This window comes from Chiloscyllium plagiosum, chromosome 31 (genome assembly GCF_004010195.1).
Source record: "Chiloscyllium plagiosum isolate BGI_BamShark_2017 chromosome 31, ASM401019v2, whole genome shotgun sequence".
Classification (NCBI taxonomy): domain Eukaryota; kingdom Metazoa; phylum Chordata; class Chondrichthyes; order Orectolobiformes; family Hemiscylliidae; genus Chiloscyllium; species Chiloscyllium plagiosum.
The window spans coordinates 4805949-4828062 of record NC_057740.1 but is presented as its reverse complement, the minus strand read 5'-3'; the positions used below and the strand labels follow the sequence as shown (position 1 = coordinate 4828062).

Below are 22114 nucleotides of genomic sequence, written 5' to 3'. Positions count from 1 at the left end.
ATCTTCTTCCCGACCTCTCCGCCCCCACCCCCGTCTGACCTATCACCCTCACCTTGACCTCTTTCCACCTATCACATTTCCAACGCCCCTCCCCCAAGTCCCTCCTCCCTACCTTTTATCTTAGCCTGCTGGACAAACTTTCCTCATTCCTGAAGAAGGGCTTATGCCCGAAACGTCGATTCTCCTGTTCCCTGTATGCTGCCTGACCTGCTGCGCTTCTCCAGCAACACATTTTCAGCTCTGAAGGGTCGGTTTTTCATGTTTATGACTCTATGATCAGTGTTGGACCTTTTTTAACAGATCTTGAATGAGAGGTTCACCATTGAGAGGTTCACTCAGAATTTCCCCAGTCAGTTGACTATTCCAAGGAATATTTCTGTGTTCCTGACATTCTTGGGTTATGGGAATACTGGAATTGCTGGGGTCCATTATTATATCTTGTTGCTGAATCATGTGACCCAGAAATTGTATAGTGGACTTGTCAAATTTGCATTTCTAATTTAGTCTTGCTTGCCCAATTGCCTTTAGAACTTGACAGACTTATTGGTCATGTTCTTCCTTAGTAACATCATAGATGAGCACACCCTGTTTTTTTTCTGTTCATTCGTGGGATGAGGGCATCACTGGCTAGATATTTATTGCCCTTCCCTAATTGCCAGAGGACAGTTAATAGTCAACCATATTGCTGTGGGTCTGGAGTCACATGTAGGCCATACCAGGTAAGGATGGCAGTTTACTTCTCTAAAAGACATCAGCAACCCAGATGGGTTTTTCAACATCCAACAGTAGTTTCACGGTCATCATTAGACTCTTAATTTGAGAAATGTTTTAAATTTGAGTTCAAATTCCACAATCTGCTGTGGCAGGATTCAAACCCAGGTCTCCAGTACATAACCTAGGTCTTTGGATTCATAGTCCAGTGATAATACCACTAGGCCAGCACCTCACACTTCGTGGCAAAGCTTTACTTCTCTGTCCTTGAAGATGCTGGACATTGTGTATTGGAAAATATTTAGTGCTGAGACAATGCCAAATGGAAGTCAATTTAATTGTGTTTAAATGTGGTTAATAACCATGATACTTGGTCAAGTGAGTTCTGCAAGAAACCACTGTGGCATCTAACTTTGTGAGTAAAATGCTCTGCCAGTGTGTCATCCATGGAAAACGTTGGAGAACTTTCCTTTTGAACTGCTTGTTGGGCTGTGTTAAGTTGGTACAAAGCCTGATCTCACTTTTTAGAACTATCACTGGTCCTGAGTACCATATTGGTGGCTTTCTATCCAGTAAAATTACTCCTTGATTTACCAACTTAATGAGACATTTTCTATTGAAGGATCTTGTACTGTCTTTGGAGCAAGTAAGCAGAAGGGATTTGGTATCTAGGAGTAGTATGATTTGGCAATCACTTTACAGCTTTCCAAGTCTTCGGAACAATGTTGTGAATTCAAACTGAAAAACTGTCTCATTCACTTAGCTTTGTGATAAAGAACTACAGTAATCTGTCCTTTGACTTCTAAATCTGTGTCTCCTGACCCTTAATGTTCCTGAGCTTCTGGGCAGTGCTAGTGGCAGCTCTGGGAGTGGCGATATTTGCCATTGAAAGTCCTTTGTGCTTCCCATGTTGTTCTGTTTCCAAAGGCCTGTTTCTTCCAAAATCTACGTGTTCTCAAAGTCTTTGTTGCTTCTGAGTTAATTCCTGTAACCCTTATTTCCTTTCCATTTCTCTTTGCGATGAGTACTGCTTTGTCACTCAACCTTTGTTGTCTGTGCATTTTCCAAACTCTTGGCAACAGTTTGCCTGCTTTCACCATGGGTTGGGTTGGAGGTGATCGTGAAAGAGATCCTGATATCAAGGTTTGGTCTGTCCTCTATCTCTGGCTCAGTTTGTCCCAGTCCCCATAGTGCTTGCTTGATTGGTAAACCTTGTCTGCTCTTCTCTACCAGTAATCTGAATATGCACCTAATAAAGTAATTCCAAATCTTTATTCACACAATGTATATAACTATCGTCCTAGTTAGAACCAGGTCTCTCAATCTCCTGCTTAGACTTATGCTATGCTTCCATCAGCTACATCACTGACTGATTTACAATCACCTGTTAGTCCACAATTGCCTTCTCATTGTTTCAGTTTTGGAATTGAATAATCCTTTAAACCATTTTATTCCACTGCTCACTGTTGCTGAACTGTACTGTTTTCAGGGATTGAGAAGTTATGTTCGAAAAAGGGTACGGACGTTTCTAGTGAGGAGTGGCTTGTGTCACTGCAGAGTCAAGTGCAGTCACTGACCAGGGAAAACCAAGAGCTACAAGGGAGGTTGCAGGTAACAAACCCTCATTCCATGGGCCTTGATATTGAAACCTTACATAATAGGTGAGAAAGGACTGAAGGAAAGAGTTAAAATGAAAGGGGAGGGATGTGTAACAGACCTATGATGTATTCACTTTTTGACCTTTTCAAACCAGAGGTCATTAGGACTGTCATGAATAGCTGGGACATTTTAATCCTGTGATTAAATTGAGGTTCTATATTAAGAGTCTGACTGATGAAAGAGAGAGCACAACATTTAAGGTATGCAGAGTAGCTCATTGGGATTGGAATGGTGCTTAGACCATGCAAATCAGTCTTGTAAAACTTGTAGCTGTGTCACATTGAAAAACAAAGATTTGTATTTGGATGGCACTTTTCACTGGCCATTTCAGAGTTCCTTACTGCCAATGAAGTGTGAACAATGGAATAATAAAATAAAGTTGGTGTAGGCACTTTCAATTAAGTCATTCAAGAAGGCTTTAGGTGATTAAATAGAAATAATACGCAGGATTGTGGGAACTGGGTAAGAGGATGGCACTAATTCACAACGTTCATTCGGAGAGTTAGTGCAGTCAAAATGAGCCTGCCTTCTACACAGTAACAATTCTATGATCCTGTGAAGTACTTTATAAAGTGCAGTCATCATTGTCATGTAGAAAACATGGTAACATGCACAGAGCAAGCTCCCACAAACAGAAATATGATCACGACTTGATAGTCTGGTTTTTGTTATGTTGATTGAGGGATAGTCAGAATACAGTGGATAACTCGCCTGCTGTTCTTTGAAATTTTGCAGTAGGTTCTTTTACATCTCCCTGTGCCGGCAGGTGAAGGTTCAGTTTGACATCTCATCTATAAGACATCACCTTTAACAGTGATGTACTCCCTCAGTGCTGCACTAGAGTGTCAGCCTTGACTTCACTTGATATCTGAGTGGGACTTGAACCCAGAGGCTGGCATGTTATCAACTGAGCCATAGCTGACACTTGCAATATTAAATGAATTGTTTCAACAATACCAAGTCATACTAAACATTCTCAGCCAAGATAACTAACATATGGCGCATGATATGTTACAAAGTGAGTTACTAATTGACATTTCACACCTTCAATTTCATCAATCTTGCAATTTATGTTTCAGGAGATAGAATCTTTGCAGAAAGAAGGAAATGAAGGAGAACCATCAGGAGGCCTGGATTTTATCCCTGTTTTTCTCTATGATTCCTTGCGAACAGAATTTGAGAAACTGAAGGAACAATATGAACAAGCCCAGGCTACTATCATGGCTGAGGTTAACTCACCCTCCTCTGACAAACTAGTCTCAATGGAAGCTTACACACAACTAAAGGTGGAACATGAGCAAAAGGTTCAAAGATTACAAGCAGATTTTGATGAGTTCAAGGCCAAGTCCTACTCAAAGGGAGGAGATCCACCCAAAGGTGGGGAGTTAGAGGAGAAAGATATGGTCCAACAAGATGTTCAGGAACTCATTAAAAAATTAAAGGAGACCCAGGACAAATATGAGGCAGCTGTGACTGAGATTGAACAACTTGAAGAGCAGATCCAACTAGGAATTCTTTCTGTGAAAGAAAATGAAGACACGAGCTATACAGAGACAATAAAAATGATCCCTGGAGATGAGCTAGAGAGTGGTGAGATGGAGCTCCTGCAACCAGATAAAGCTGAGGGAGAAGAGGAAAAGAAAGTGAGAGCAATGAAGGAAAAGGTGAATGAAATGGAGAAGCTTCTGTTACAGAGTATCCCTCTTGAGGAGTATAATGAGATGCGAATGTCACTAAACACCTCGCTTCAAGAAATTTCCAAAGAGAATTCCCTGCTGATAGAAAGATACACCAAGGCAGAAGGTGAACTTGAAGATCTGAAGAGAAGTCATTTTGAAGAGTTCAATGTAGATGGAATTGGGCCTTCCAACAAAGCCACTGAACAACTCAAAGAACTGAGCAAAGCCCACAGTGAATTGCAGGAAAAATGCAGAGAACTTCAAACCAAATACAACAAGAAAGTTGAAGAACTCGAGTCCGTACAATCTTTGTACATTTCAAAGAAGGAGCATGAAGAGGTGAAGGATAAATTGAGCAAATCCCTCAATGAAGCCAACAAGCAGCTCTCTGATTTAAAGCAAGGGCACAGTGCAATCCAAAAAGAAATTGCAAGGCTACAAGATGAGGTAGAACATCAGAGAATGAGCTCGGTAACATTGGATGAGCATGTGAAAATGAAGGAATCGTTTGAGAAATCTCTGCAGGATACCAAAGAGATGTTGATCAATATGCAGAATGAATTGGCCATGAAAGAAAAGGAGTTATCCCAACGACAGGAAGAAATGGAGACAATGAGAAGCCAAACCATTCAAAAAGAAGAGCATGAAAAGATTAGCACTTCACTGAAGGCTGAGGTAAATTCTTTAATCATTAAATTAAACGATCTGACTAAGAAGCATGAAAAGACCTGCACTGAGGTGTTCCGAGTACAGAGGGAGGCGCTGTTCATGAAAAGTGAGAAACAGGATGCAGAGGAACAGCTGGCCACTGTGCAGAAACAGTACAACAAGTTAAAGACTGAGTCAACGAAGATCATTGAACTGCACAAACAAATTGAGGACTCTGCTGATCTTGTGAAGGAGAAGGATAGAAAGGTACTGCAGAATTACAGTCTTTAATGTTGTGGAATCAATATTAACTCTGATCCCTCTTAGATGCTTTTGTACTGTATTATACAATTTAATTACCAATCATTTTCAGTTTTATTGTTTACTGATGTGTGGAATGATGCTGGCTTCTTAGCAAATGAAATATCATTCCTTCCAGTGACCAAGTGAAATCTATCCAATTACGAGGCCTCTTTAATGATTTACTCATTTGTTTAATGTTAACCTCAGATTCTTGTGGCAGAATGGTAATGTGGGCTAGGAGGCCTGGGTTCAAGTCCTGCCTATTCCAGTGATGTTTCTGAATAAATTAATAAAATTATAAATTAATAAAAATACTGACAAGTAAGTCTCAAAACAATGTAGAGTTTCCCTGCTCTAACACAGGCAGTTACATTTTAGCCAATTTTTTTGGAATGTTTCCCAAACCCACATTGTCACACTTGCTGTTCATTCAAGAGTCTCTCTCTGGTAAAAGCCTCTCTTTGATTGTGCTTCCCTCCTATGTAGTACCTTATTTGCTCTGTTGTAAATTGCCCTGAGATCATAGACTCAGAGATGTGCAGTACAGAAACAGACCCTTCGGTCCAACTCGTCTATGTTGACCCGATACCCCAACCCATTCTAGTCCCACCTGCCAGCACCTGGCCCATATCCCTCCAAACCCTTCCTATTCATGTGCCCATCCAGATGCCTTTTAAATGTTGCAATTGTACCAGCCTCCACCACTTCCTTTAGCAGCTCATTCTATACACGTCCCACCCTCTGCAAGAAAAAGTTGCCCCTAAGGTCTCTTTTATATCTTTCCCCTCTCACCCTAAACCTATGCCCTCTAGTTATGGACTCCCTCACTCCAGGGAAAAGACGGGGTCTATTTATCCTATCAATGTCCCTCATGATTTTATAAACCTCTAAAAGGTCACCCGAGATCAGCCGTGATATAACTGCTGAAGGTAAGTTGTTGTAATATCCTGAAGTATTTGAAGTTGCTGTAAACACTAAAGACCTGTGGTGGAGTTTATGGTCCGGTATTAACATCCCTACCTATTGGTCTGAGGTTCTGGGTTTGAGTGAAACTGTTGGCCATGGAAGGTCTAAGAATGTGGCCCGACAGGTTAATTGTCAGTGTATAATTCCTTCTAATATTCCTGACTGTAGACAGTAAAAGAGGGAGAATATCCTGGTCAGCCATTTTGCAGTAGTTTGTCCATAAATATGGACAACTCCACTGAAAATTCAGGTGCCACCCTGTCTGTTTTTTCAAGTAGATGATTTGATGAAGCTCGTGGGAATTTGTCCAGAAATCAACCTGCACCAAATAACTGAGGGTAAGAATTAATCATATTGCTTCTATCCAGGACAACATAAACCATTCTACATGCACCATATGCATCTAACTCTTTCTTAATCATTCCACAACTATTTCGTTTCATTCTATGAAAATGTTTTGTTCAGGAACCCATTCCAGGTGTCAGCCACTCAGTGCAATGAGCAACCTCCTCAAATCAGTCGCACGTTTGCCTTTTCCCAGTTTGAAATAACATTTCTTTGTTTTACTAAATTCTGTATCATACTGTGGAATCCATTCTCACTGTTACCTATGGGTGCAAACCCCTGCTTCCTTCAAAATGAACTGCTGTCTTCCATTATGGCAAATAATACCAAATTCCACAGGCCCTGCCTTGATTGTAGGTCATTGCCATGATTGTACGTCATGGTCCAATTTACTCCTAATTTTTAATCACCCAATTCTGAAATCTTACTGCACACTTCCGGAGCAGGTGAGACTTGAACCTGGCTCTTCCAGCTCAGCGATATGTACACTGCCCCAAAACAGCCTTGGGAACTGTCAAACTATAACAATTGGACCCTGAATGCACCACTATGGACCAGTTAGCCACACCAGAAATCTTAATGCCCTAAAATGGAAATAGAGTCATAGAATCATACAGCATAAAAACAAACCCTTTGGTCCAACTCGTCCAAGCCGACCTGACATCCCAATCTGATTCAGTCTCTTTTGCCAGCATTTTTCCCACATCCCTCTAAACTCTTCCTATTCATATACCCATCCAGACACCTTTTAAGTGTTGCAGTTGTACCAGCCTCCACCACTTCCTCTGGCAGATCATTCCATACACACATCACCCTCTGTGTGAAAAAATTACCCCCCCAGGTTCTTTTTAAATCATTCCCCCCTCACCTTATGAACCTATGCTATGTTGATGAGAGTGCCAAATCCTATTCACTAGATCACCAGGTAACATACTTAACCCTGTACCCACAGCTTCCTATAGAATAAGGTCTTTCAATCCTTTGTGATTTCAACTTAATTGAAAATTAAGAATTCAACATCTAAGATCCTTGGGCCATTGTTGTGAAATGGTAATGTCCCTACCTCTGTGCCAGAAGGACTGGGTTCAAGTCTCACCTATTCCAGAGGTATGTCTGAACTGGTTGTTTAAAAGGAACCAGGATCCTCGGTGCCTCTGTAGCAAACAGTCAAATATCGTGAGGCACAGTAAGTACCAATTTATTGAATAAAATCAAAGGATACTTATTTCCAATAAAGAAAAACCTGACTTAGATTTTATCCAAGTCCAATTTCATGATGAGGGCCAGGAAGTAGCAATACATTTAGCTACTTACAATTGCCCCTTTTGTTGAATGACAATCTACATGAAACTGGAAAGCTGACCATACAGAATTTTGTGTGTGTTTCCTTGCATTGTTGTGCAAACGGTGCATAGGGGCACAAGGAGTCCACTATCTTAAAATGAAACAAAGTTATTGCTTGGCTGGCGACGAGAAGGGCACGACCTGTGAGATCCTTCTTGTACACCTGGCACTATGGCACTGCACACTGCCCTCGAAGCGGCTGTAGCGGGTGGGGTTTAGAGACTGTCACTCACCTCCTTCTGGAATGTGCCTCTGCAAAAGAGGTCTGGAGAGAGATGCAGTGGTTTTTGTCGAGGTTTGTCCCGACTACTTGCGCCTGGCGGACCATCAAGTCTGAGAAAGATGCTCTTTCATCAGCCTGAAATTTGGTGGTCTTCCAGAGCTCAACTGAGCGTTGTAGCCTGGCACATTCCAAGGTCCAGGACTATGTGCTGAGGGATGCACAAAAGCTTGGGGCACAGTGGGGAAATACCACTATCTAAGGTCTTTCTGCCAAAGTTGAATGAGAGTCCGTTCAACACCTCAACTCTCTGTAAATATAACCGTGTACATGTAAGAAATATCTTGGGTTTGTTTGCTGGATAGAGTCAAACTCCAGTGTTTGTTTGTTTCTCGATATACAGAACCAAGCTGCTGTAGTGACAATGTATGTATATAAGAATATCTTTATGAATAAAGTAAATTTTTGAAATGAAAAAAACCTGTAAGGCAAGGCCTCCTAAAGCGTGGGTTGTGAACCCAAATGGAGTCACCAGCTATTATGGAGCTGAGAGTTAACTGCATCATGGCATCTTTCATAAAAGGTTAGCCTAACTGGACAATCCTGGAGACCTGAAGTTATATTAATCAACCTGTTCAGAGATGTTATTGAGCCTAGGTCTCCTGGTTCAGAGGTAGGATCACTACCACTGCACTGCCAATGCTCCCTCTGGAGACCTGGAGCCTGTCCTGAAATCCTAATGGAAAGATTGGCCACATTATAATTTGGATTTAACAGCTCCCTCCAACTCTGCTGTTGTCCCAGCTCTTCCACCCCTCTCTCACACATAAACCTGCTCCGTTGCCCCACTCTCACCACTCGCTGATAGATCCCCACTCTCACAGGCTGGTCTGTGCACCCCCTCCTGTGGGTGCCACAGATTCTTCCATTTACTCTGTTCTCCTAGGCCTGGGCTCTTGGCAATTTGCACACACACACAAACACGGTCAAGGTGGGAAAGAGTTGGGAAAGCACTGCCTTAGGAAATACTGTAACCAAACTTAAAATGTCAAAGGAAACATAGCAAATTTAAACCAAAAAAACCCAGAAAGAATCTAGACAGAACTTAATTTCTTCGTACACTTTAATTGAAGGACAATTAGTATTAATCAGATTATTCTGATTACTCTCTGTTTAGCTAATAGTCAATAATCTAGCCATTAGGACATTCTCATTTCTGGATAGTTCCTCATGTGTGCATGACAATTGCTTTCGGCCCCATCGGGAATGGTGAAGTTAAAGTTGTCTCAAATAGGAGTCCCAATTCTCCATTATGTGGAATTTCTTGCATTCAGAATGTTCCTCCCGCTATTTCTCTGATGCAATTTGTTTTTTTTTTCCCCCTGTAGATAAGTGAACTATCCAAAGAGGTGTTCAAACTAAAGGAGGCTTTGAACAGTCTGTCGGAGCAGGCTAATGCTGCAGCACTACCTCCCAAAGCAGCCCCCCCACCCCATCAACAACACACAGAGGCTACGCAAAGACAAATCAGAGTATTACAGCAGCAGCTAGCAGTAAGTAGGCTATTCGACTATTGCGGGAGATAACATAACTCCAAAAATTACTGGGTGGGGGATAATTAAAATTTACAAAGTTAATTTTCAGCTATCATGTACAACAATAAAGGTAGCTGATGAAAGGGGGCACAGTGGTTATGTCATTGGACTGATGATTCAAAATCTCATGCTAACTGGATTTAGATGAATGAGGAAAGGGGTCTGATATAAATGTATAAACGTCTAACAGAACCAGACAGAGTAAATGCAGGAAGGATGTTCCCGATAACTAGGGAGTCCAGAACTAGGCATCACTGTCTAAGGGGTCGGCCATTTAGCACAGAGATGAGGAGAGATTCCTTCACTCAGAGAATGGAATTCTCTGCCATAGAACATGATTGAGGCCAAAACATTTGACTATTTTTCAGAAGGAAATTAATACAGTATTTAGGGCTAACAGGATCAAAGGGAGAAAGCAGGAACATGAGGATGATCATGTTGATTGGTGAGGAGGCTTGAAGGAACAAACTGTTTACTGCTGCTTTTAAAGCTTAGACAATCCAGGTTCAAATCTCATCAGTTCCTGGTGTTGTCTTAAAGTTCCTGTGGCACTGTGTTCGTGTCCCTCCCTCTGAGACAGGTTCAAGTCACACCTTCTCCAGTGAAGAAGATTGATTATCTGCGACAACACTGGTATAGTTAACAATAGGAATTCAGCCCAATGAGGCTATTCTGCCATGAATTCCACGTTATTGCCATGGCTTTAAACCTCCAGAAACACTTGACCAACAACAATCTATTGAGCTTTGACTTCAAAACATGCCTTTCATGTCAAGAAATATTTTCTTTTTCTCATTCTTTCATGAGATGTCGGTATCACTGGCAAGCCCAGCATTTGTTACCCATCCCTGGTTGGTCTTTGGTCTGAGTGGAATATCTCAGAGGGGAATTTAGAGGTAACCACATTACTGGAGACACATGGGGGCCAGACAGATATGGGCATCAGGTTTCCCTTCCAGATAGATTTTTACAAAAATCGGTGATATTTGTCATGGTCACCATTACTGAGACTAACTTTCAATTCAGGAGGGTTTTTTAATGAATTGAATTTAAATCTTGTGATGGGATAGAGCTCATGGTCCCCAGGGTATTTCCCTGGGCTGCCAGATTACTAGTCTAGTGATTTACCATTGTGCCACCTTCTCTCCTTGAATTTGAATAAGTTGAGAGAAAGGCCTCATTCCTAATAAAGAGCTTATGCTCGAAATGTCGATTCTCCTGCTCCTCAGATGCTGCCTGACCAGCTGTGTTTTTCTAGCACCACACTCTCCACTTTGACTAAGTTGGTCTCAGTGCAGCATATCCAGATGTAAGATGAGAAAACTCTGAAGTGGTGGAAAGTCTGAGGAACCATAGATCCCATTTCGAATAGTAACCCCACCACCTGCACAGTCCCCTCAAGCCACCTGTTCTGACCTGGAACTATGTCACTGCTCCCTCACTGTCATTGGGTCAAAATCCCTCCCTAACAACACCTATGCTACATGGACTGCAGCAACTCAAGAATGTAGCTCACCACCACCTAAACAAGGGCAATTAGGGATGTATCAGGCAGTGAATTTTGGCCCAGCTAGCATCACCCGTGTCACATTAATCATAGAATCCCTACAGTGTTGAAGGAGGCATTTCAGCCCATCGAGGGGTGTCCCGACCTCTGAAGAGCATCTCACCCATCCCCATAACCCCCCATGGAATATTTACCATGGCTAACCCAACCCTACACAGCCCTGGACACTATGGGATGATGTTTTAGAATGGCCAATCCACCTAATCTCCATATCTTTAATGAATAAAATAAAACAGGATTGACTCACATAATGATCGCCCTATACTGCATATGCTGACACACACTCACTGTACGAAGGACCTCATCAAATTGGAGTCCAGCGTATGCATAACTGGATGTGTGTGCGCACGCAATCCAGACTGCCATTTGGAGCCCAAAATGAGCAAGTATCATGGACAATGTGGATGCAATCAAATCATGGGGCACTTGATTCTCTTCTTGTCCTTTAGCTTAGTCCCACCTTCTCCAGCTCAGTTAGGCTTGACCTAACCAGTGATATCACATCCTGTGGAAAAAAACACAAACCTGTTCCAGCCGAGCATACTATAATTATTATGTGGCCTCCCAACGTGTTATATTCTGACAAAGAATTATTTAAACTGCACTTGAATGAATTGATACTGTCTGCCTCCACTGCCTGTTCCATAAATTGACCAATCACTCACTGCTTTTAACATGGCACTGGTATTAAGCACTACCCAGCATTGCAGTACATCGTTAAGTACAATAGCAAGACATGATCTTGGGTCAGAAGATGTGGGATGCATATGGGTGGAAGTAATAAGGTGAAAAATACACTGTTGGTAGAAGTCTATAGGGCCTCTGACCATAGCTATTCTGTGGGAGAAAGATAATGAAGGCAGATAAAACATACAGTGCATTCATTATGGGTGACTTTAATCTCCGTATAGATAGGGATGGTCAGATTGGCAGAGGATGCTAAGAGGATGAATCCATAGATTGTGTTCACGATAGTTTCCTAGAACTGCATGTTGTGGAGCGATCCAGGGATCAGACTATTTGGATCTGGTAATGTGGCAAGTTTAATAAATTATATCAGAGTGAAAGATACCTAAGGGAACAGTGACCAAAACATGATCAAATTTTGTTAGAATTGCAGTGGTTTGAGAAAGCAGCTCAACACCACCCTCTCAAGGAGGAGAAAGTGAGGACTCCAGATACTAGAGATCAGAGTCAAGAGTGTGGTGCTGGAAAAGCACAGCAGGTCAGGCAGCATCCAAGGAACAGGAGAATCGATGTTTCGGGCATAAGCCCTTCATCAGGAATGAGACTTGTGGGCCAGGGGGCTGAAAGATATTTGAGAGGGGGTGGGGCTGGGGCGAAGGTAGCTCAGAAAGCAATAGGTAAATGAAAGTCGGAGAGAAGATAATAGGTCGGAGAGGAGGGTGGAGTAGATCGATGGAAAAGGTGATGGACAGGTCAAGAGGGCGATGCCAAGTTGAAGGCTTGGGACAGGGGTGCGGGGAGGGGAAGTGAGGAAACTGTTGAAATCCACATTAATCCTGTGTGGTTGCAGGGTCCCAAGGCGGAAGATGCCACGTTGGGTGGTTAGGGTTTGGCGATGCAGGAGGCCCAGGACCTGCATGTCTTTGATGGAGTAGGAGGGGGAGTTGAAGTGTTCAACCCCGAGGTGATGGGGTTGGTTGGTGCGTGTGTCCCAGAGATGATCTCTGAAACGATCCGCAAGTTGGCTTCCTGCCTCCCCAATGTAGAAGATACCACATCGGGTGCAACGGATGCAGTAGATGACATTTGTAGAGGTGCAGGTAAATTTCAGTTGGATGCGGAAGATCCTTTGGGGCCTTGGATGGAGATGAGGGGGGGGGGGGGGGGGGAGGTATCTGCGCAGGTTTTGCACTTCTCACAGTGGCAGGGGAAGGTACTAGGAGTCGGCTGAGGGCTGGTGGGCAGCATGAATCTGACAAGGAGTCGTGGAGGAAATGGTCTGTCCAGAACACAGATCAGGATGGGGAGGGAAATATATCCCTAGTGGTGGGGTCTGTTTGTAGGTAGTGGAAGCGCTAGAGGATGATGCGATGTATACAGAGGCTGGTGGGGTGGAAGGTGAGGAGCAGGGGTGTTCTGGAAGTGGTGGGGTTCAAGAGTGGAGGTGCGGGAAGTGGAGGAGATGCGCTGGAGGGTATTGTCGACCATGTGGGAGGGGAAATTGCGGTCTTTGAAGGAGGAGGCCATCTGGGATTTTCTATGGTGGAATTGGTCATCCTGGGAACAGATGCGGTGGAGGCAGAGGATTTGGGAATAAGAGATGGCATTTTTACAAGAGGCAGGGTGAGAGGAGGTGTAGTCCAGGTAGCTGTGGGAGTCCATGGTAGATGATAGATTTGTATGGTAGATTTGTAGTAGATGTCTTTGGTTAGTCGGTCACCAGAGATGGAGATGGTGAGGTCCAGAAAGGGGAGGGTCCAAGATGGTCCAGGTGAATTTGAGGTTGGGACGAAAGGTGTTAGAGAAGTTGATCAACTGTTCAACCTCCTCATGGGAGTATGAGGTCGCGCCGCTGCAGTCATCGATATAGCGGAGGAAAAGGTAATGAATGGTGCCAATGTAGCTGTGGAAGTTGAACTGTTCCACATACCCAACAAAGAGGCAGGCATAACCGGGCTCATGTGGGTGCCCATAGCTATCCCTTTGGTTTGGGGTAGACTCTCAAGGGCAACTAGGGATGGATAATAAATGCTAACCCTGCCAGAGACACCAACATCTGACTAACGAATAAAAATATATCAGTTTGAGGGTGAGAAATTTGGTTCAGAAACAACTATGCAAAATGTAAACCAGGGCAATTGCAAAGGAATGAGGATAGAGTTGACTGCAAAGGAACTTAGCAGGAAGACACTTGAAGAATAATGTTTAAGAAAATAGTTCATGCCTCATGGCAAAGATATATTGCAGGAAGGGGGTTGACCAGGGAAGTTAAGAACAGCATCAACTTGAAAGAGAAAAAGCATAAAATACGCCATATATTACTGATAGACCAAAGAAATGATTAAGTTTTAAAACTTACAAAAAGTGACCAAAAAAAAAGGAGAGAGAAAATAAATTTTAGGACAAATTAGCAAGTAAAATAAAAACAGACAGTAATATCTTCTTTAAACATATACAGAAGATGTGAGTAGGCAAAGTGAACAGAGGACCCTTAGAGAATGAGGGTGGATAATTACAATAGGGAACCAGGAAATAACAGAGGAGTTGAATAAATAATTTGCAACATTCTTTACATAGAAGACATCTAATAACATTGCAAAAGTACTAAAACAGTTGCAAAAAATGGGAAGAAATAAATACAATCATTATCACTAGAAAAAAAAGTACTTCGTAAACTAATGGGGCAAAAGGCAAATATATCCCCGGGCCCAAAGGGTGCTTTTTAATATATTAAAAGGAAGTAGCTACAGAGATAGTGGATGCACTGATAATAACCTTGCTGAAATCCTTACATTCTGAAAAAGTCCCAAAGGAATGGAAAACTGACAATGTATCACCTGAGAAGGGAGGGAGATGAGAAAAAAAAAACAGGGAACCAGGAACTGCAGGCTAGTTAGATTAAAATCGGGAGTTCATGCCTGACAGATTTATTAACATTCTTTGAGGAGGTAAAAGCATGATGGATAAAGAGGAACCGGTGAATGTAATGTATTTGGATTTCCAAAAGACATTCGATAAGGTGATTCACATAAAGGTGGATTGGTGGTTAGTACTGCTGCCTCACAGTGCCAGAGGGCCGGGTTTGATTCCAGCCTCGGGGCGACTGGCTGCATGGAGTTTATACATTCTCTCTGTGTCTGCCTGGGTTTCCCATGGATGCTCCAGGTGCAGAGTCCCAAGATGTGTAGGTTAGATGGATTGGCCATACTGAATTACTCTGCGGTGTCCAGGGATGTGCAGGCTAGGTGGCTACATGGGAGAGGGTAGTGTGCTCTTCTCAGGGTCCATGTGGACACAATGGACCAAATGGCCTCTTTCCTTACTGTAGGATTCTGTGATTCTAAGGCAACTTAATCAGAAAAGAGCTCATTAGGGTAGTATATTAGTATGGACAGAGGATTGGCTAACCAATAGAATTAGAAAGTTGAGACAAAAAGGTTATTTTCAGGATATAAACCTGTAATTAGAGGTGAAATGCAGAGACCAGAAAAGGACCTGCAATACATACAATATATATGAATGACCTGGATAAGGAAAATGAATGTACTATAGCCAAGTTTGCAAATGACATCAAAATAGGTTGGAAGGCAAGTGGTGAAAGTAACACACATTCTACAGAGGGTTATAGACATTTTAAATGAGTGAGCAAAAGGCTTGACAGGTATAATAAAATGTAGGAAAATGTGAGGTTTTGTGCATTGGCAGGAGGAATAGGGAAAAAGTGAGGACTGCAGATGCTGGAAATCAGAGTCAAAGAGTATGGTGCTGGAAAAGCACAGCCAGTCAGGCAGCATTCGAGCAGGAGAATCAACGTTTTGGGCATAAGCCCTTCATCAGGAAGCATAGGGTTGTTGAATATTATTTAATTTGATAAATGTTGTAAAAAGCTACATTACAAAGGGATTTGAGAACCTTCATTCATTCATCATGAAAAGTAAGTAATAGGGGAGGTAACTGGAACGTTGACCTGTATTTCAAAGGAGATAGAATATAAGAATCGGGAAATCTTGATGAAACTATATAAGACACTAGTCATTGCACCTGGAAAATTGTGAACTGTTTTGATCCCCTTATCCAAGCAAAGATAAAATGGCATTGGAGACAATCCAGAGAAGGTTCACCCAGGTTGATTTTGGGTGTGGAGGGCTGTTCTTATAAAGAGTGGTTGATTAGGTTGAGCACTTACTCCTTAAGAGTTTAGAAGAATGTGAGGCAACCTTATTGAAACACATGCAATTCTTAAGGCATTTGACAAGGTAGATTCGGAAAGATTGTTTTCTATTGTAAAAGAGTCAACAACCAGAGAGCATAGTCTCAGAGTATGGGGGCATCCATTGTGGACAGAGATGAGGAGTTTGTTTCTTTGAAACAGTAATGCATCTGTGGAATTCTTTACAATAAAGAGCTGGTGAGGTTGTGTTATTAAGAATGTATATTCCTGTTATGGGAAGGATGTTATTAAATTGGAGAGAGTTCAAAAAGATTTACCAGAATGTTGCTGGAATGGGCAGTTTGAGTTATAAGTGTAGGCTGGGACTTCTTCCTCTGGAGTATAGGAGGTTGAGGCTGACTTTATAAAGATTTATAAAATCATGAGATGAAGAGCAAAAGTCTTTTCCTTAGGATGGTGGACTTCAAAACTAGGGGACAAATATTTAAGGTGAGAGAAGAAAGATTTAAAAGGGACCCGAGGGAGCAACATTTTCACACAATGCGTGGTTCACACAATGAACTGTCAGAGAAAGTGGTAGATGCAGATACTGTTAGAATATTTAAAATACATTTAGATAGGTGAATAGGAAAGATTTAGATGAATATATGCCAAATGCAGGCAAGTGAGATTGGTTTTGTTTGGGAAACTTGGTTGTCGTGGATGAGTTGGACTGATGGGTCTGTTTCCGTGCTGTGAGCCTCTATAATATTCAACACCAAGACAGATATTTAATCAGTAAAGGAATCCAAGATTATGGGTAAAAGGCATAAAGCAGAGTTGAGGATTATCATGTCAGCCATCATATGGTCTTGCCGTCAGTGGTTTGCTGGATAAAATTGTAGAACACAATCTTCAGTCCAACGATGAATATTCTGACTCCTCTGTGACAAAGACTGAATTGTATTTACCCATCTAAATCAATCACCCTGACCCCTGTGTTGAACAGCACAGTGTTTATTAAAGGATGGAATGGATTAAACCAGTTTCTCCAATCTCTTTGCATCATTAATTAAAGAGCTCATCCCATTCTATAAAGCTCCTTTGCACACTTTCCAAAGGCCTTGAAATCCTTTGTCTGTTATGTCCCAGATTTGGATAGAAGGCTAGCTAAATTGTGAAATGAGTGTGAACTGGAGAGGTGAAGTTGGAGATAATAGGGTATGGTAGGTTAGGCTTGTGGATGCTGTTCCAGTAGAAGAAGGGTTGTACATGTTGGTTACATGTTGTTAGGAAATCAAATAATTACAGAATTAAGTTACAACTATTTAAGAACAGAGTTAGATACAAAGTACAGTACTGCAGATGTTGTTTAAAATGGGTAGTATTACCAAGGAGCATCAAAGGAGAAGGAGAATCGACGTTTCGGGCATAAGCCCTTCTTCAGGAATGGCTTATGCCTGAAGAAGGGCTTATGCCCCAAACATCGATTCTCCTTCTCCTTTGATGCTGCCTGACCTGCTGCGCTTTTCCAGCAACACATTTTTAAGCTCTGATCCCCAGCATCTGCAGTCCTCACTTTCTCCTAGTATTACCAAGGGTAGGTATGAGAATATGTAGTGTGTTACCTGATCAGTCATTGAGTTTTTTTCTGGATCTGGGATGAATGGGTGTCAATGCCACCTCCTTTAGTTGGCATGAGCTACATTGCTGGGTGGGCGGGTGATCCCGTCTCCTGTCCAGGAGTCCCCATCTCCAATCTTGAAATAACTTGTAGGAGATTTGGAGGATCTGAATTAGTGAAATTATGCTTACTTCCCAATGCAATAAAACAGAGATCGCTGGCGATTGTTTCAGAGCTCCAGCATCCACAGTTCTTTGCTTTATTTTACAATATAATAAACATATCATTTAGACATGAGTTGACACTATTAAGGATTGAAGTGAAAAAAAACCAAACACTGATCCTTTTGACATGAGTGCGCCATGATCTCCCAGAGTTAAGACTGAGCAGATATTAAAGGCAGGTTCCAAGTAACTGTGCTACTTACATCCATCTATCAATTCCACCAAGTCAAATGCAATTGAGCAAACCTAAGAAGTGAATGTGCATCTCTGTCTACTGGCCACTGGAGGGTGTGTTCTAGTTTAAAAGGGGCACCGAAACCTTAACTCAATTGAAGAAATTGTCAGCCAGTTTTACAGAAAATGTCTCTGTTTGGAAATGCTCCACTAAAACCTGGTTCGTTTCTCTTGACAGCAAGCAGAGAATGACCATAGAGCCATCGTGACCATTTACCGATCACATCTTCTCTACGCTGTTCAGGTAAGGAGCTGAGTGCTGAGATCACATTCCCGATGGCTTACTTACTGCCGGAGCGGATACTGTCATGACCTTAGGGTCAGAAGCTCTGTGTTCATATCACACACCCCACCCCCCAGGCCTTTGTGAACTCTGAAGGTGTATTCATAATGCAACCAAACAGGGCCAGTCAGCAACCTGCCAATCCTAACGACAAACACACACAGACAGCAGGAAGAGGGGGAGACATTCCTGCTCAACCATGTCACTGAAGCAAAGCTGGAACCTCACTCTCCATAACTCCAAGATGTAATAGTGAGTGTTACCATGGCAACTCTCCAAAATTACCAGAGGCCAATTGGATCCAGAGCTTTAACTGATTAGGAGTTAGTAACAGGGAGATTTACAGTGAGATTAACAATAATTACTCTTAGTTTTGAGGTACTCGCATCCCACAACACATACCCACTGCATGTTTTCATTTTTATTTTATTCACTCATAGTGCCCCACCATCATTTTGTTTTCCTTCTGTATGATATCCGTGTTTTCCGAAATGGGATGTCAATACCTTGGTGATGCTGAGTGGCATGCATGGACCCTCAGAGTGACTGCATTGATGCTCACTCCCCACCCAACTGACGATGCTTGCTGGCACTGTGTAGCTTCATAATTTGAGTTTTTTAATCTGCCAGCAGAGGTAAGTTTTGCCAACTCCTGTTGGACAAATCCCTGGAGATGACCTCCACCAACAATCTCACCCATCCACCTGTCTCCATTTCCATCCTTCTGATGGAACAATAAATAGATGAAGCAGAGCGCGGTTGCTCCTGATCATTGCTTGCCTCAGTCTCTCATAAATTGAGCTTTAGATTAGATTATTTTACAGTGTGGAAACAGGCCCTTCGGCCCAACAAATCCATACTGACGCACAACCATTCCCCTACATTTACCCCTTCACCCAACACTACGGGCAATTTAACATGGCCAATTCACCTGACCTGCACGTTTTTGGACTGTGGGAGGAAACCGGAGCACCCAGAGGAAACCCACGCAGACCCGGGGAGAATGTACAAACTCCACACAGTCAGTCGCCTGAAGCGGGTATTGAACCTGGATCTCTGGCGCTGTGAGGCAGCAGTGCTTGCCACCGTGCCACCTACGGTTTCTTGGATCACCAAGACAAATGCTGGAGAGTTGGCAGCTCAGTGAACAGGGATTTCCAAGTGACTAAGTGCTCCTCAGAGGAAGATAGTGGAACCTGCAGCCCATGGTGTTGGCGTGAGAGTTAGTGCGGTCCAGAAAGTCAAACTGTCTGCAACAGCCCCTGTGTTTGGGACGTAAATGGAGATCTGTCACAATCACTTGAACTCTAGAGCTGCTGCTGCATTCATTAGGAAATTAGTAGAATGTTATTGTTTGTTCCAAGTGGCACTGAAGGCAAGAGTATGGAGGTTATGCTTCAGTTATACAGGGCGTCTGGAGGACCCTGTGCAATATTTGTCTCCTTGTGTAAGGAAGCAAGCATGTAAATGCAATAGAGTGTGAAAACTGGAGAGAGCAGCTTGCCTTATGTGGAGAGATTGAACAGGTTAACCTTATAAATGCTAGACATTAGAAGACTAAAAGCTGATTCAACTGAAACATACAAGATCCTTGAAACATACAAAAGAATGGCATGGTGGCTTAGTGGTTAGCACGGCTGCCTCACAGTGCCAGGGACCCAGCTTCAATTCCACCTTCAGACAATTAGCTCTGTGGAGTTTGTATATTCTCCCTGTATCTGTGTGGGTTTCCTCCAGGTGCTCCGGTTTCCTCCCGTAGTCTAAAGATGTGCAGGATAGATGGATTTCCCATGCTAAATTGCCTATTGTGTGCAGGCCAGGTGGGTTAGCCATGGGAAGTGCAGGATTAACGGGAGAGGGTAAAGGGGGTAGACCGGGTGGGATGCTCTTTGGAGGGTTGGTGTGGACTCAATGGGCTGAATGTGTGCCTCGACACAGTAGGGATTCTGTAATTCCATGATCCTGAAGAGACATTGGCAGCGTGGATGTGGAGAGATGATTCCCCTTATGAGAGATTCCACAAAACAAAAACACTGTTTTAAAATTTAAGAATCACCCATTTAAGACAGAGATGAGGAGAATTTTTATTTTCTCTGTGAGCCTTTGGAAGTCTCTTCCTCAAAAGCAGGTGCAGACAGAATTTTTAAGGCAGAGGTATATCCATTCTTGGTAAGTGAGGATGGGAAAGGAGGCAGGACTGTGGATCGAAGAGTTAAGATCAACCATGATCTTATTGAATGGTTGAGCAGCACCAAAGGGCTGAATGGCCTACTCCTGCTCCTAATTGATATTCTATATTCATCTGTATGTTCATGTAAACTCAACAATAGATTGGCTACTGACCTTCAGTCCCGAGGAGAATGGACTCACCAATGTCCTGTAGACCAATCTCGCTGCTGGTCTGCCTGTTTGCATTTGGTCTGGGGCTCCAAACAGGTTTATCTCGGTTACATGCGCTGTCACTGGTAAAAGAGGAGCAGAACAACATAATTCCGTTCATATTCCTTGGAATATGACAAAGGACACTTCAGCCAGTGAAGTCATGACTGAAATGCAGCAAACATGAACAGCAATTTACACTGCAGGCTCCCACATGCAGCACTGAGAGAGATGACAGACAATTGGATTTATCACTGTTGGAGGAAGGAAGAATATTGGTCAGGATGTTGAAGACATCTCCCCTGCTTCTCAACAGACAGTCCACTTCCACATGATGGAGTAGATGGGATCTTGGTTATTTATCTCAACCTAAGGCCAAGCTCTCCAACAGATCACCATTATCACAATTATCACCATTTCCCCAGGTCAGCAGAGTGAGATTTGAACCCAGAACCCCTAAGATAGAGGTAAGAATGTCATACAGTGAGACATGATATATGCTCTTGGTGATGCACTGAAGTTACTGAGGGGTTTTGTGTATAAGTTCCATTAATTTTGGAATTGAGTAAGTGGATGAGAGGAAATCCTGGATTTAATATGGAAACGATCCATGGCTAATTGCTAATTCACAGCTTAGGATATAACTCAATATTTTGAAATTTGGTATGCAAAGGAAATGAGTTCAGGCTTGTCACAAGGAAATTGACCTGATTTATGTACTTCTTGTTGCAGGGTCAAATGGATGAAGATGTCCAAAATGTCTTACTACAGATCTTAAAAATGCACAAACATCACAAACAGACCAGTTTTTAAGATTCATGCTTTGAAGAGGGCAACAGTAATGTGTTAATTCTCATAACTGATGACAAGGTTTAAATTGTGTAATATGTTTATATCTTGACTTTTTCAAGATATGTGAAGAGAAACAGGAGAATGGGCTATATATAGTAGTACCCAATTTAATAGATATTGTCTAATGATGGAGGCTATTAATGTGGTTCACTGAGTGTACTGGTGTGAACATTGAACCAATAAAGTGGAAATACTTAAAAAACACCTGATTCATGGTGGTCTTTTGTGGGCATTTTGAATCTTTGGCATCTATGATCCTCTTCATTTTCATCACTCTCTTGAAATCTTTGGGTGCTCGGTGGCGAGTTAACTTGTAAGATATCCTGAAAATAATGGGAGCACCTGAATTTAATGGAGCAACTGGGGAAGAGGTGCTGGGCTGGTTGGTTAGTTGTAAGACTGATGTTGGTGAACAACGTTGTGGAGCATTGTGGGTGTGACTAACAAGACTAACATTTGTTGTCCATCCCCTATAGGCTTCAAACTGTGTGACTTTCAAGGCCGTCTAAGAAAGAAATTAAGAGTCCGCCATCTTGCTGTGGATCTGTAGGCTGGACCAGCTAAGGACAGCAGATTCCCTTCCCTCATGGACAGTGAACCAAATGAGTTTATAAACAATAATCCATGGTCACCATTGTGAAACT

At 42.5% G+C, this 22114-nt stretch overlaps 1 protein-coding gene across 2 annotated transcripts in view; it reads left to right on the top strand.

The window, feature by feature from the left end:
• Positions 1-21654, top strand: part of LOC122565170 (ankyrin repeat domain-containing protein 24-like) — an 83294-nt gene extending 61640 nt beyond the window's left edge. For both annotated transcript variants that reach the window (XM_043720873.1, XM_043720872.1), the window contains exons 16-20: positions 2201-2322; positions 3450-4964; positions 9264-9428; positions 18135-18200; positions 21351-21654. In XM_043720873.1, the coding sequence (XP_043576808.1) occupies positions 2201-2322; positions 3450-4964; positions 9264-9428; positions 18135-18200; positions 21351-21431 (1949 nt within the window). In that variant the 3' untranslated portion in view covers positions 21432-21654. The remainder of the gene's footprint in view (positions 1-2200; positions 2323-3449; positions 4965-9263; positions 9429-18134; positions 18201-21350) is intronic.
• Positions 21655-22114: the final 460 nt, after the last annotated feature.